General features: G+C 44.6%; 1 protein-coding gene across 1 annotated transcript in view; it reads left to right on the top strand.

Moving 5' to 3' along the window:
• HDAC4 (histone deacetylase 4) overlaps nt 1-13,483 on the top strand; it is a gene marked incomplete at its 5' end in the record, with an annotated part of 137,889 nt that overhangs the window by 111,631 nt on the left and 12,775 nt on the right. Inside the window, 3 exons of the mRNA XM_009699947.1 lie at nt 104-237; nt 7,536-7,656; nt 12,307-12,353. Coding sequence (XP_009698249.1) covers nt 104-237; nt 7,536-7,656; nt 12,307-12,353 — 302 coding nt within the window. The remainder of the gene's footprint in view (nt 1-103; nt 238-7,535; nt 7,657-12,306; nt 12,354-13,483) is intronic.

The following is a 13,483-nucleotide window of genomic DNA, read 5'->3' as shown; positions in this document are numbered from 1 at the left end:
TAAAAAAAAAAAAAAAAAAAATGTTTTTTCCATATATCTGGCAAATTTTTTTTTTCTTTCTTTTTTTTTTTAACTGAGAGCAATTTTGTAACTTCTGCCGCAGGCCTTGTGTATGACACCTTGATGCTGAAACACCAGTGTACCTGTGGAAACACAAACAGCCACCCAGAACACGCGGGGAGGATCCAGAGCATCTGGTCCCGGCTTCAAGAGACGGGTCTCCGTGGCAAGTGTGAGGTAATAAAAATAGCAGCGAAGGAGAAGATGAGGTGGTGGGCCTGGGAGAAAGGGAGAATTTGGATTTGTCTGGCTGATTTGACTGTTGGATTATGAGCATTTGGGGGGGGCGGGAGGCTGATTTCTGATCTGGATGATAACGTACGTACCGAACCTGCAACTCGGGCTGTTGACTGCTACCTGGACGTGCAAACTTTATGCTGCCTTCTGGCTTCACATTTTTATAGCTCCAGCTGTTGGCAATGTTTTGCCATATGTAGCCTAAATTTAATCCGTTCCTAGGTGGCTGCTTATGTTTGTGTGTGTGCGTCTGTCAGGAGTGCTTTTCTAGCGGTCTGATTTCATGGCATTGCAATGACTGTTAGAAGTTTCATGAAATGTTGGAGAATGCTCTTGCCCGATGTTGCGGTGAAGCTGCTTTTGTAATTTTTGGTCCTATTCCCTGTAAACTGAAGTCCCTACCAAGCGTTGGATTTTGAAGCAGCCAAAGATAAGAGCAAGATATGAAGTAACCGTGTTATTTACTATCACTCCAATCATAACAACAAAAACTGTGGAGCAGCAAGTTTGTATTTCTATGGTTTAATAACTTTTTTAATACTCTGTGATAAGTAATGGTCAACCTGTAGTGAAGATATTGTGAAAAGAGTGAGGGTAGGAGGACGTAACTAAGCACTATGCCATCACAAGAGGTTAAATTGACGTTATTGGGCGTACATATTTTAAGAGCAGTGCAAACTAAGAGAAAAGCTTAGATAGTAAAATACAAAGACTAATGATTAATAATAGTGATTAATAATAATTATTATTCATAACTAGTAACAGTGATGATAAATTAATGGTGGCGTGTGTTCATCAATTCTTAAAAGACGTCCACGTGGTGGCAGCATTGCCATTGGCTACAGTTCTCCGTCGTACCCTTATTTATCCCTGAAAAGAGCAAGGACGAACTTCAAACCTGTTTCTATCTCTGGAGACCCATCTAATTGAATTTTGGGATTATTATTTGGGCCCAAAAAAAAAAATAAGTCGTGCCCCACTGCTGTCTAGCTCCTCTGTTTAGAAGCAGGAGTTAAATTGTGCAGTGCTAATTACCTTGTCTCCTAAATTTGCCTTACAGATGTTCTGTAATGTGTAAGTTCTTCACTATATGATCCAAGGCAACTGCTATTTTCCTTAATTTGGTATTGTCAGCTGCTTTTGCAATTGGAGTTCTTCATATTCACCAGCTGTTCCACCTAGGTTTCCCTTCTGACCGTTGGTGGCATTCAGCTTCATCTTGACTCTTCCTTTTTCAGAAAACGATCAATATGTGATGTTAACTTTCTGCCTTAATTCCAATGTTTTCTTCTCTGATGGCTTTCTTCGAGGTCTGACCTGCCATTTCAGGATAACCAGCTGCTGTAATTGCACTTGCTTCTCTCTCTAGTTAGCTTTCCTTCATCCCCGCCATCTCCTACTCCTGCCAAGACCTGCGTTAAAGTTTCCTTCTTTATCTTAACTTGTCTCATGGGCTCGATGGGCACGACCTTTCCCTGTTTCTCCATCTCCTTCCTACCTCCGCACTTCACTCTTCTGTTCTTGATAGGGTTTTTTCTGGAGCCACTCACTCGCTTTCCGCTCTCCTTAACCGATGTAAGTCTTTTCCACGTTGCAAAGCCATTTGGTCACTTCCCTGCCCTTCAGGGTCTTTCTGAAGCTCCTCAGTTGGAACCTATCTATCAGCGAGCAGAGTAGAGGACCATATAGATTTTCCTTCAGTGAAGATTGCCTCCACATCAGGTGCTTTGACTTGGCAAGGGGACAGCTTTTAGACACGGGTGATCTCTGCTGCTAGGTTGGAGCAAGGGTGTGAGCTGTTGGCGTTGCCTGGGATGATGGACTTGTCTCCTTTCCGCAAAGACTGGAATGCCGTAGGCTTAACGTGTAGAAAACTTCATTCTGTGACACACATTCCATTGTATGATGGATTTGAAAGGAATTTTGAAGTCTGACCTAATAATTGTCATTGCTTCTAGTAATTATGTTACTTTTTCAAAAATCCCTGTTGCCTGTGCCGAAGCTCCATGCAGGACAGCATGAGCTGTGCCCTCTATCTTCCCCCACAGTAGCGTGCGTGTGATGTGTGAACTTTAACAGAGCTCTTCACGTGAGGACGGTGACACTTAACTACCAATGCAGCCTGCTATGTATCTACAATTTTTTTATGGATTATAGCTGCTCCATCTGCGTAGCAGCCCTACAGGCACTCGGAAAGAGGTGAATATTTTCAGAATTAGTAGTGGATCGAGAACAAGTCAGCAACAACACCTGGATTATGGCACTCAGAAATTTGCCAGGCTGTACCCTTAATTTTTTGCTGAGGTCCTGTTTTATTCTACATTATTTTTTCTAGCCCGTCTTGCTGACAGACACATCTGTGCACGCTTGCTTTTATCTTCACCGTTGCAGGTCTGTTGTCCTGTGCCTCAGACGTTATGAGCCAGTTAAGTAAGCCCAAGGGCCTGATGTGAAAATTGTTTGTGATTATGTAGTTTAATCCATTTCTTACAACTCGTATTTGTAAAAGGACAGTTTGAACTTTGACGTTTCCTTATCCTCGCGTGTCCCCTTCCTTCCTTAGCAGCCCTTTGCTGTGGTCCGGGTGTGGGTATAGTTTGATTCTTTTGGTTGCAAGTAGTTGGTCGACACAGATTAAAAACGCAATGCCCTGCATAGTAAATAATCCCGTACACACTGTGTGGGATCAGACGAGAGTCCGCTGGATCCCTGTCCTCTTTCAGAAGGAGTTTAACAGCTCTCGTTCCCCCCACGACTGCACGCTGAAAATAAATCCCAACTCTGCTTTCTCATGCAAGCTCAAACAATTCTCGGTGTCTGTCTCCTGGAAATGTTCTTTTGGTATTTCGGTTGCACATATGCCCCAAGCCAGAAAAGGGCTTGCAGATAAATATTTTTATCGTGCATGCAAACAAATGCTTGCTTGGAAATTTCTGAAACGAACTAAGTGAAAACCTGTTTTCGTCAGACAGCCGAGAGGCTCCTAGACAACCTGCCAAGTGCTGAGTTACTACCATTTCTCTCGGAGGCAATAGAGGTGATCCAGAAGGGGCACAAATATTTTTAGAACAGAAAAAAACCACATCGCTTCTCCCCCCGCCTCTCATTTTTCAGCAGTGAAACAGATATGTATTTGCTAAAGTTGTCCAAAAACTGCTTTGTGTCCAGCTGAGGGGAAAATGTGCGCCAGATTTGTGGGGTGATAGGTAAGAGTTCTGGCAGAGTCGCACAAGTTTAAAGATGACCCTTTGGAATGAAAACAGTTGTCCAGACTTAACGACAGCTGCAGTTTAGAATATTACTTGTTTAATTAAGTTAGCTTTATAAAATACGGCAATTACTCTAGTGTATGTTCAGAATTTAAAAGCAACAGTTATCCTAATTGAGGCAATCTCAATAAAAGACTCTACCCCCCCAAACGAAAACCCTCAATCACAGTATAGCGTAATCCTCCCAGCCTTCATCAAGAACATGAAAGCATCGATGGGTTTTGCTGTGTTTTTTGGAGGTAATCAAATCCCCAGACTGCTCAACCAGGATGGGGAAGAATGAGTTCCTCAACCAGGGTCCATCTCCAAGCACGCCTTGGCAACAAAACTGCGTTGTTTAAAGGGTGAGGACTGTTCGCCGAAGATTCATTGCATTCAAACCAAACCCAAGACTGGGCTGTCTGTAAGAGCAGAGCCATGTCCGCGGCGTTCCTGGCACAGCGTCGGGCAGGTGTCCGGTTGGAGGGCAGGATGGATCCGGGCGGTGAAGCCTCTGGAAAGTGACTCCACACCCAGGGTTTTCCCATTGCAAAGCACCACGGGCATGTGGGAGGTGGTGGCAGTTGTGCCTGGGAAGTTGGTCTCTGGAGAGAAGCTTCGTAGCTCTTTTTGTGGCTTTTTTAGGGGCCACAGCTGGAACAAGATGTTGCTCGCAGTCGCTCAAGATTCACATCCCCTCCTATCGAAGCGTCATGGGGTGAAAGGATGAATAAAATGCAAACTAAGAGACTAGTGAGGTTTTTCTTTTGTTCAAAATGCAAAGGAAAAACCGGCTCCAAGGAAGTGGATGAAGAGTGCAGAGGGATGTGTATAAAGCAGTGGGAGAGGAGAAGTGGTGTGGTGATTCGAAGGTCAGGTTTTGTGCAGAAAGAGGCATAAGGATGGGGGGTAAACAACCAAACTAGTTCTTTGGGGTTAAGAAGCCAATTCCTGAGCTGAAAAGCCGGGGTTTAGCAGCCAGGAAGGAGGTTAGGCGAGAGGAGGGTCAGCAAGTTCAATAGTCGATGTGAAGCTTCAAAGATAAGAGTATCAGGACTTAAGAGCTTTTAGAAAGCAAGGAACTGCTCAAACTAGGAGTGTGGGCGGCAGGCTGAGCCGTAGACCGAGGTACAAGTCGTGGTGGGTCCAGAAACAGGAGTGGGGAATACATTTTGTTCTCCAACTTTATTGGGGGGGGGATTTAATTCATTTTCTTGGTGTCTTTATGTTAAAGCCAAGGACAAAGCTTGTGGCGCATGAGCCGGGAGATGAGAAAGGTGCAAAAGCCTCTCAAGCATAATCCTTTCTTAACCGGGCAGGGTTTGCTGTGACTTTTGTCGTAATATATTTGTTTCAGTAAGTAGTAGTTTTGTCCTTGAACGTGTTTTACTTGCAGCACAGAAGGAAGCTCTCCATCCACTCGTCGTTCCTATTCGGTTGTACGTGTCAGGCGGAGTGGGGGCTGGTGTTGATACCCTCCTAAAGAGCACAGGACTTGGATGTCTTGGTAGGGCTGCCTACTTCAAATGGGAGCAGCCCTTCCCCATCCTGGGGAGCTGAAGCCGTTCGCATCCACAGAGAAGCTGGCGCGTTATTGCGACGGGCTGCCGTTCTCCTGGTGTCTTCGCGTAACACCAAGAAATAGAAAATGCTATTTCTGTGCGTCCCCTAAATGTAGCAGCGGAAAATGGGACAGTACATCTTGTTCAAAGGAAAAGGGTTGGCATATGGGTTAGGGGGAAGCTGTAAAAGCCTGTAAGGGGGGGACTGAGGCAGGCTTACCGCAAACAAAAAAGGAAGAGAGGATAAAAGTTCAAGGGGGATTTGCCAGATATTTCCATCCCTTCTGGGTCTAGCATTTTTGCGATTATTGCCTCTCTAATGGGATGCTGTATTTTTGCCTCATCATTAACCTCAGGAAACCTAGGTGATGGAGCAGAGCGCGGAGAAAATGAAAGAGGAACTGGAGAGCCGAAATGCCAAAATTAGGAGAGGCGGAGTGCACGAGTGCTCCTGCCGTGCTTTGATTTCTGCTGCCTTATGCCTCCAACGGTTTTACAAAGTAATTTCCTGTGCGCTTTGCAACACGTGAGAGAGGCTTATGTTGAAGGTTTGAGACCAAAAAAATTCCTTCGAGTTTGTTCTGCGGACCATATTTCAGAGGTAGAGGTACTGGAGTCCCCGTGCCACCGGCACGCTCCCCCCCGGGATGCTGCGGCTGGGCCAGGCTGCAGCCCGAGATGACGGCGCGGTGCAAAATCCGGCACTGCTTGGCTGGAAGTGCCGATCCCTTTGAAGCATCTCGTCTCTAGCACTTTCCTGCAAAGTAGAGTGCAAAGTAGAGTGCTTTGCTCCTGCAGAGCCCACGGCAGCGCTTTCGGAACGGCAGCAGCTCTCAGGAGCGAGAGGCACGGTTTGACCTTCTCTTCAGAACAAGTTTTCCATTTGAAAGTCTTGTTCTTTTTAGGAGTGTAATTTCTTTTTTCCCCCCTTTTTTTTTTTCCTTTAAACTACCCTTTTTTTTTGTCGGTGTTCTCATTGGAGACTCTGCTTCTCCAGGAATGTAAAAGTCTTAAAAAAGCAACTGGCTTTGACGAAGCCAGGGCGAAGGCTGTGCAGGAGGTGCCTGCGATCCTGCCGGAGCTGTGCAGCGGGATGCTCCTCGCTGAGGCTCGCAGTTTGGGTGACCCTAAGACCTCTACAAGAGGTTTTCAGAGCCTTCCAACATTTTCCTGTTAACTATTTGTATTTTAGTATTACTATTACAGAGGGGAATAATCCTGTCATTCCTTTTGTAGGAAACAACCCCCCAAAGTGACAACTCCTTTTAAAGTCTTTTAGTCCAAATCATGACAAAGAATTGTGAAGTAGTTCTAAACCATATAAAATACTTTTTTTTTTTTCCTTTTTGAGGGGATGGGGAGGGGAGTACATGCATGTTTGTGAAGCAAAGCAATCCTCATTTCTAAATAACTCTTCAGCACTTTCTCGACTCATTGCCTATTTCCTCTGCCAACATTTTGGAGGTAGTCACAAGCTCCTAGTTAAAAAGGGGAGGTATTTTTTCCATTACTGGGACTCAGTTGCCTTCTCTGGTATACCTGATGTCCCCCCAGCACCGTCTGCCTGCTGGGGAGTGCTCCCTTCCATGCAGGAGCCCACGGCATGGTCCTTGTATGCCCAAGATTTAGCATCTCCAAGTAGCACTTTGTTCTTACAAATGTATTTTCCATCACAAATGGGTGATAGGAACGAAAGATAAGCCCCAAAGCTGTGCTAGACCCCTGTGACAAAACAGGGAAAAAGATCCCCAATTTGTAAAATGTGAAGCTGGGTCCTACTGCTTTGCCGTGATCTTCACTGAAGCCAGGGTTTTGACCTCAGTGTGCATCTGCCCTTCTGGGTTTCAGCTGGCAACAAAAACAGGGATGAGCATGTTTGCCACAGTGCTTCCAGCTCAATCTGCATCGTCATGTAAGAAAACGGTTTGCAACAGATTGAATCTTGTGGGATTTCCAAGATGGGTTTTAAAGCAGGAGCTTTGTAACTGATCCTTAATTGCTCAAAGGTTCGGTTTGGAAAGCGGTGTGTTTGGGAGAAATTTTTAGGTTAATTTAACAATCGTGGTGGGGATGTCGGAGGGTGGTTTGGAGGGAGATAGTTTCACCAGCGAATCACTTTCTAATGGCTTATAACTGAAATCTTGAATATTCAGTAGTTGAGCAGTACCTGTGTAATTTAGCAAATGCTCTGTGGTAAGTATTTTTAAAACAAACATAGATAAATCTACAGATGACTTTGTACGTCAAGCTAGTATTTCGAATAAGGGATTAAATCAAAATCTGTCTTACAATGAATTTTTCCGCATAAGAAGCCATTTTAGTTTTTTGCTCACTGCTTTTATGATTTGCTAAGGAAAAAGAGGAGTTCTTTAATGAGAGTTAAGCAGTTAATCAGTGATTTCATCGTTCCTTTTCTTTTGTCTTTCAGTGCATTCGTGGCAGAAAAGCAACTCTAGAAGAGCTGCAGACAGTTCACTCGGAAGCCCATACGCTGCTGTACGGCACAAACCCTCTGAACAGACAGAAACTGGACAGCAAGAAACTTCTAGGTATCGTTGCCCGTGCGGGGAATCCCTGTCCTGTCCTCTAGCACTCACACTGCTGTCCTCAGCCCTGACTGGCAGTCACTTAACCATAACGGTATGACAAGTGAGATGCAGGATTTCCTCCGTCCTCAGCCCTAGGCAATTCCCAAGAGAATTCTTCCCGCCTCCGTTCAAAGTCTGCTTGAGGGCAGTACAAGCTACATCTCCCTTTCTTCAGGTAGATCCCTAAACCCTAGGTAGCTACAACTTCCTTTCTTGGATGTCTTCAAAGCCTACAAGGAGGTTTCCCTGAGGAGGAAGAGTAATTCAGGTGTTTTATTTTATGCTTGGACGCACTTCTCTGCGTGTTAGGGAGTTATCCATTGCTAGGCAGGAACTGGAACACCCTGCTAAGGACCTGGATCTGCAACAGCAACCAGCTGCATTGACATCAACAAATAGCTGTCGGTTTTGTATGGATAATCTTCAGGAGAGATGCAGGGGCCTCTTAGATAGTCTTACATTTGTTTAATTTGGAGTAAGATTGTTTATCCCTCTCACTGGAGACTGGATCTTCCTGAAACAGGGCTGCGTCTGTTGTAAAATATAGACATTTTCCCTGCAAAAAATCCAGGGGATGGTTGTTCAGATAATCAACCCCCCCATAGCAACCAAACCACATTTTAGCACCTTACCTCCATGGAGACATCATCATCATCATCTCCCTTTACTTTGTGTCTTTTTGCAGCAGTAGGTGATAGGCTGGAGAGGCAGTTTGGGAAGTTCTCACCTGGGGATCAGCAAAAAGACAGTTCTGGAAGCTAGAAGTTGAGAAAGTTTATTTTGGGATTAGCTTGACTTTGGATGATATAAAAAGAGGATTAACTTGATGGCCTGTATGATGTAGTAGTTGAAGCAAAAGAGCTGGAAAGATTTTGCAACGTATTCAGTATGTACGTTAGATCCCCAAAGAGGAAAACTATTAGCCAGTTGTTTAAACATGCAATTAGCACTGTATTTATAGCTAACTTACCACCTCTTTAAAACCCAGAGAAACGAAAAGTAGACACCTCTGGCTGAATGATAGCGCAATTAGTATGTAAAGTTTAAAGAATTTATGATGTCATATCCTTGGTAGTGTAAAACTCTCGCCTTGCGTAAGGCGTATCCACCACTCCAAGGAAACAGTGCGTAAATCTTCCCCAGCAGATTTGAGAAGGCTCCTCGTTTGCGGTTGCACCACTTTTCATGCTGACTGATTTCTCTGCAAATTCTCGAACCCTCATGCTGATGGGGTGCGAGGAGGACGTGTGTCCTAACTGTCTGCTGCGGTGGGATCCAGGCAGTCCTCCAGCATCAGACCCGTTGGCTTCAGCAGCCTGGAGCAGGCAGGGTTAGCACCCAGCCTGTGGCAGTGGTCATCTTCTGCGTGGAGGGCCTAAGCGGGCAGTGGGTCACCCTAACCCCTCTCCTTTTGGAGAATCCCCTTACAAGATACGTTTTTAGGGTGGACTGTGATAACACTGTACCCGTTCAAATGTCAGACCCTCTTGAGATACTTTTCCTCTCCCTCTTTGACTCTTGACACAATCTGTATCAATAGTTCCACAGATGCTTTTGGAGATACAAACAGTTTATTTGGTTAGTATTGGATCTGGGAGTACCCAGGTTTTGCTGAACCATTCCTGATGGATTGTTTAGAGAACCTGAGGGAGGAGAAACTCTTGCTCTGCCTGTGAGTACTTCTGTAGTTTTACTGTGTGTCCCCCATGTCTTCAATCAGTCATTTTAAAATGTCTGTAGAGATCAAGTTTATTCCTATAGTGAAGAAAACTAATTCTAATACCTGAGGGAATGCCGGTACAAAACGTTGCCTCTTTGGATGTAATTTGCAAAGAAGACCAAGTTGTCAAAGAGCTGCAGCCAGAGACAGAAGGTCAGATCCCCAGGATCTCCAGTAGGAAGGGCTTTCCTCTTAGCTGAGCTTAGATCTTGCTTCCTAAACCCACTTGGCACCATTTTAGTCTTGAGCTGCTAGCAGTGGGTCTCGCTGCCAGCTCCCATGACCATCTTTGCCCAGAGAGCAGAGGACTCTCTCTTCCCACTGCCCGGTTGTCCTCCCATTGCACGTGGAGCTGTGCATGGGCCAGAGCTGGCACTGGCACTCATGCCGAGCACCAAGCTTGGAGGAAGAACAAACAACTTCATTCTTCAGCGTGGCTGCCAGTCGTCACGCCAGGCAGGAGTAAATCAGTTGACAGCTTGACAGCCGGGGTCCAGAGCGACAACGCAGCGAGCCAAAATGACAAGAGGGGTGAGCCTGGCTGGGATGTCTGCATGGCACCCAGGGAGAAGTTTTCCTCTGGGAGCAGGGTAGGAAGGGTGATGCTGGTCCTAAAACCAGTTTCTTAACTTGATGACTTCCATGGTGCTGGACCTGAGCAAGGGTTAGCAGCCAGTGATGTCTCGGGAAAACCGCGCTGAAAAACCTCAGGGTGCGCTGGTCCTAAAACCAGTTTCTTAACTTGATGGCTTCCACGGTGCTGGACCTGAGCAAGGGTTAACAGCCAGTGATGTCTCAGGAAAAGCTCATTGAAAAACCTCAGGGTGCGTATTTGGGTGTAGAGATGAAGAAGCCTGTAAGCAGCCCCTTCTTCAGCCATCCTCTCCTGTTGAGAGTTGAAAAGGCTTTTAAATTTACAAAACAGCTTTGCGGGGGTTTTTTTAAGTATGTTAGAGGGTAAATGTGTGGCAGGTTTTAAGTCTGAGACCAAAGCTTTGTGTGAGGCTCACGTATGCAAATGTAAGTTTGTTAGACCTGAGTGTCTTGACATGTGTAGGACTGGGTGGCTGACTCTGTGTAAACTCTTTGCCTTTGATATGTCTATGAGGAAGAAAAAGCATGAGAAACCTCAGCCTAAAAGGAAGAGCATGTAAAGCTGGAGGATGAAAACAAGGAATGTTTCTTTTTAAGCTTCTGCAAACGATAAGGGGGACGTCCCGTCATCTGGCAGTTCTTTAGGAGAAAGCGGGAAGGGGGTAAATAGTTCAGGTTTTTCAGAATTGTAAGCAGGCGGCATTGTGGTTCTGCTGATCGCTTTTACTTCTACAGTTGTCCTGTAGCTCCTTACTTCTGAGTCTTACTCCTTTCTCAGAGAGTGCCCTTCTTTACCCGCGTAGAAGAGACTTGCGACAGAAGCCCACCACTGATGTGGAAGTTACGTTCCTCAGAGGACCCTGCGCATCCCAAAGATTTGCTTTGCTGTGTTTTATCAGGCGGGTTTGAAGGTGATGGCCTTCAAGGCAGGTTGCAGTGCTCTAGCCCTGGCAGTGTTGCTCAAGCCCTTGAGAGTCTGAAGATGAAAAATAGGAATCCATCTCTCGTTTGAGAGTGTAAAGCTTTGGAACCTGTTGAACAAGTTTAAACTTAGGCAAATAAGGCTGCTTTTAATTTGTGAAGAGCAATCATAAATTGTTGTCAAGAAGATAAATATCAAAATAATGCGTGGATTAGCAGTGAAAGATGTGACAGGAGGTCCGAGGCAGGGTGATCTAAGAATTTTCATGTGGATCTAATCAAAGAGTGAATCTGGCTGTGCACTCAGATTCATAATACAGATGCATTGACTCCGCTTTCAGTCACAGGGGTAACGTATGTGTCTGCGATGCATCTGACACCAGCGTGGTCCCCAGTAACGTCTGTCTGCTGTCATGTCTAATTCACGCTCTCGAAAGCTGGTAGTACGCATTTAAGGGAATTTATTCTTTCATTACAGACATGACCAGAACAAGAGCCTGGTTTGGTGTGGGGAGGAAAAAACTCAACCCAGTTTACTTCACCGTTAGCTTTCATTAACTTTAAATAGATCTCGAGCAAATGAATGTCAGACAATGTACTCCAGGTCTTTTGCAGCGTCTGCATTCACGTATGTCCTTCTCCCTGTTTGCCTGTGGTGCGTGGACACATATACACATAGCGTGGTGATGGATATGAGACAGCATGTTCTTTTTTCACTATACGGTTTATAAACCTGCAGAATTTTGAATGGAGGAAAATTTGCTCATATGCAAGCCCAGAAAGTGATGTTACAATTCTTACAGATGCAAAATTAGCCCTACAGATGGTTTTCTCCATTTTTCTCGAATTAGTAATGTTGATTTTGCTCTTTCAGTCAAAACACGTTTTCTTTGCTTGCCACCAGTTTATTTTTTGTCTTCCTCTTTGATGAAGCTCATGCTGCTGCAAAGTCTTCTAGTAACGGCAGATGACTGATAATTAGGGTGTTTTTATGATTTCCTATCCTCCTTCAGTTGAAAGGGGTTAAAATGTTCATCTGAGAAGACATGCTGAGCGGTTGTTGGTAGCATCTCAATCATTTATAGTCAGCATGCCTGCTTGAAATGTAGGACAGCACACAAACCTTGCATAAAAATAAGTGATTTATAGAAGGTTTTTATGTTGGGAAGGCTTTTGAACAAGCCCAGGTGTGTACGTTGCGTATGTATGCATTATAATATAACAGAGTTGGCTGTGTGTTTTCTGAAAATTGCAAGAAAACCCCAGTCTGTTATTGTGTTCAGAGAAAAATTGGACCAAAATCTGGTGAACTTTGACTTTTTGACTTATAGGGTCCATGTTTTGGTTTGTTTTTTGTTTTTTTTTTTCCCCCACAGGTTCTCTAACGTCGATGTTTGTCAGGCTTCCTTGCGGTGGTGTCGGGGTGAGTACTTTCTTTAATGTGTAAATAATGTCCTGTTTGTTCTCCCAGTCCCATTGGTAACAGAAATTGTTGCTTTGCATTCCATCAAGTGGGTAATTGCAACCAGATGTTACCCATAAACAGGGTCTGCCTGGGGTGCGGGGTTGCAGCGACAGCCTCACGTGCCTTTCTTCAAAAGCAGCGTGAAGATTTTGAAACTATTTTGGAGAGCCAAAGTGTGTGTGACATTCATAGGCGTTCATCTCTGACTTTTAGGAGGAGAAACCTCATTTCCCAGGCAGTGATGTTTAATGACTTAGAGGTTACTACATTTGAAAGCAACCCTTGCGTCAAAAAATGCGTTCTACATAGAAAGCAAGATGTGCTTTTCGTGCCGCTGGTGCTGCGTAGGTGTTTCATCTCCAGTATTTGTACTTCAGAGCTGCCCGCCTCCTAGTGCAGGTGGAAAACATATTAATAAAATAGTGACGTATTAATAAAAAGCATATTAATAAAATATTGAAGGACAATATTTGGGAAGTTCCTGTAAATAGTAAGTCGCTGCATTTGTGTCTGGGCTTCGTTGCTGTCCTTGCATGAAATGTCCGGCAGGTTATGCAGCACAAGGGAACTGCGGTCTTCAGTATTTGGCATCTTTCGTTTATTGAGCTCCAGGACAATCACACGTGGCTGCTGAAGGAGGTGACTAAAATACCCCTCCATCCATCATGGAACAGCTGAACATTAGTTGTCATCTGTTGAGATTCCATATAAGAAGAAGACTTTTTGTTGTTGTTTGTTCCCGTAAGGCTGAAAAAAACCCCAAATACCGTCCAAATACCTTGTGTTGAAGGTTGACGTTGTTTTCCTTTGAAGCCTGAAAACTTGAAAGTTTTCCTTTCAAGTCAGACTTTCTGCTCCAAAATTTCTGTGGAGGGTGACAGTACAGAAAATCTCGGAGAACAGGAAGGGGAAAGAATGAGAAGAGACAATAAAAGGCATTGTGTTTGAAAATTCACAGTGGTAGTCCTTATGCATAATTGTAGCTCGTGAGGTTGAATTTAGAGGTCTGGATTCTGTTATGGAAATGAAACAAAATTGTTTTCTTCCTGAGTCTTTGCAAAATCGCTGCTTTGAAAATTATCCCGTAA

This window comes from Cariama cristata, unplaced genomic scaffold (genome assembly GCF_000690535.1).
Source record: "Cariama cristata isolate BGI_N322 unplaced genomic scaffold, ASM69053v1 scaffold9295, whole genome shotgun sequence".
NCBI lineage: Eukaryota > Metazoa > Chordata > Aves > Cariamiformes > Cariamidae > Cariama > Cariama cristata.
This window is presented reverse-complemented; position numbering and strand designations above follow the sequence as displayed.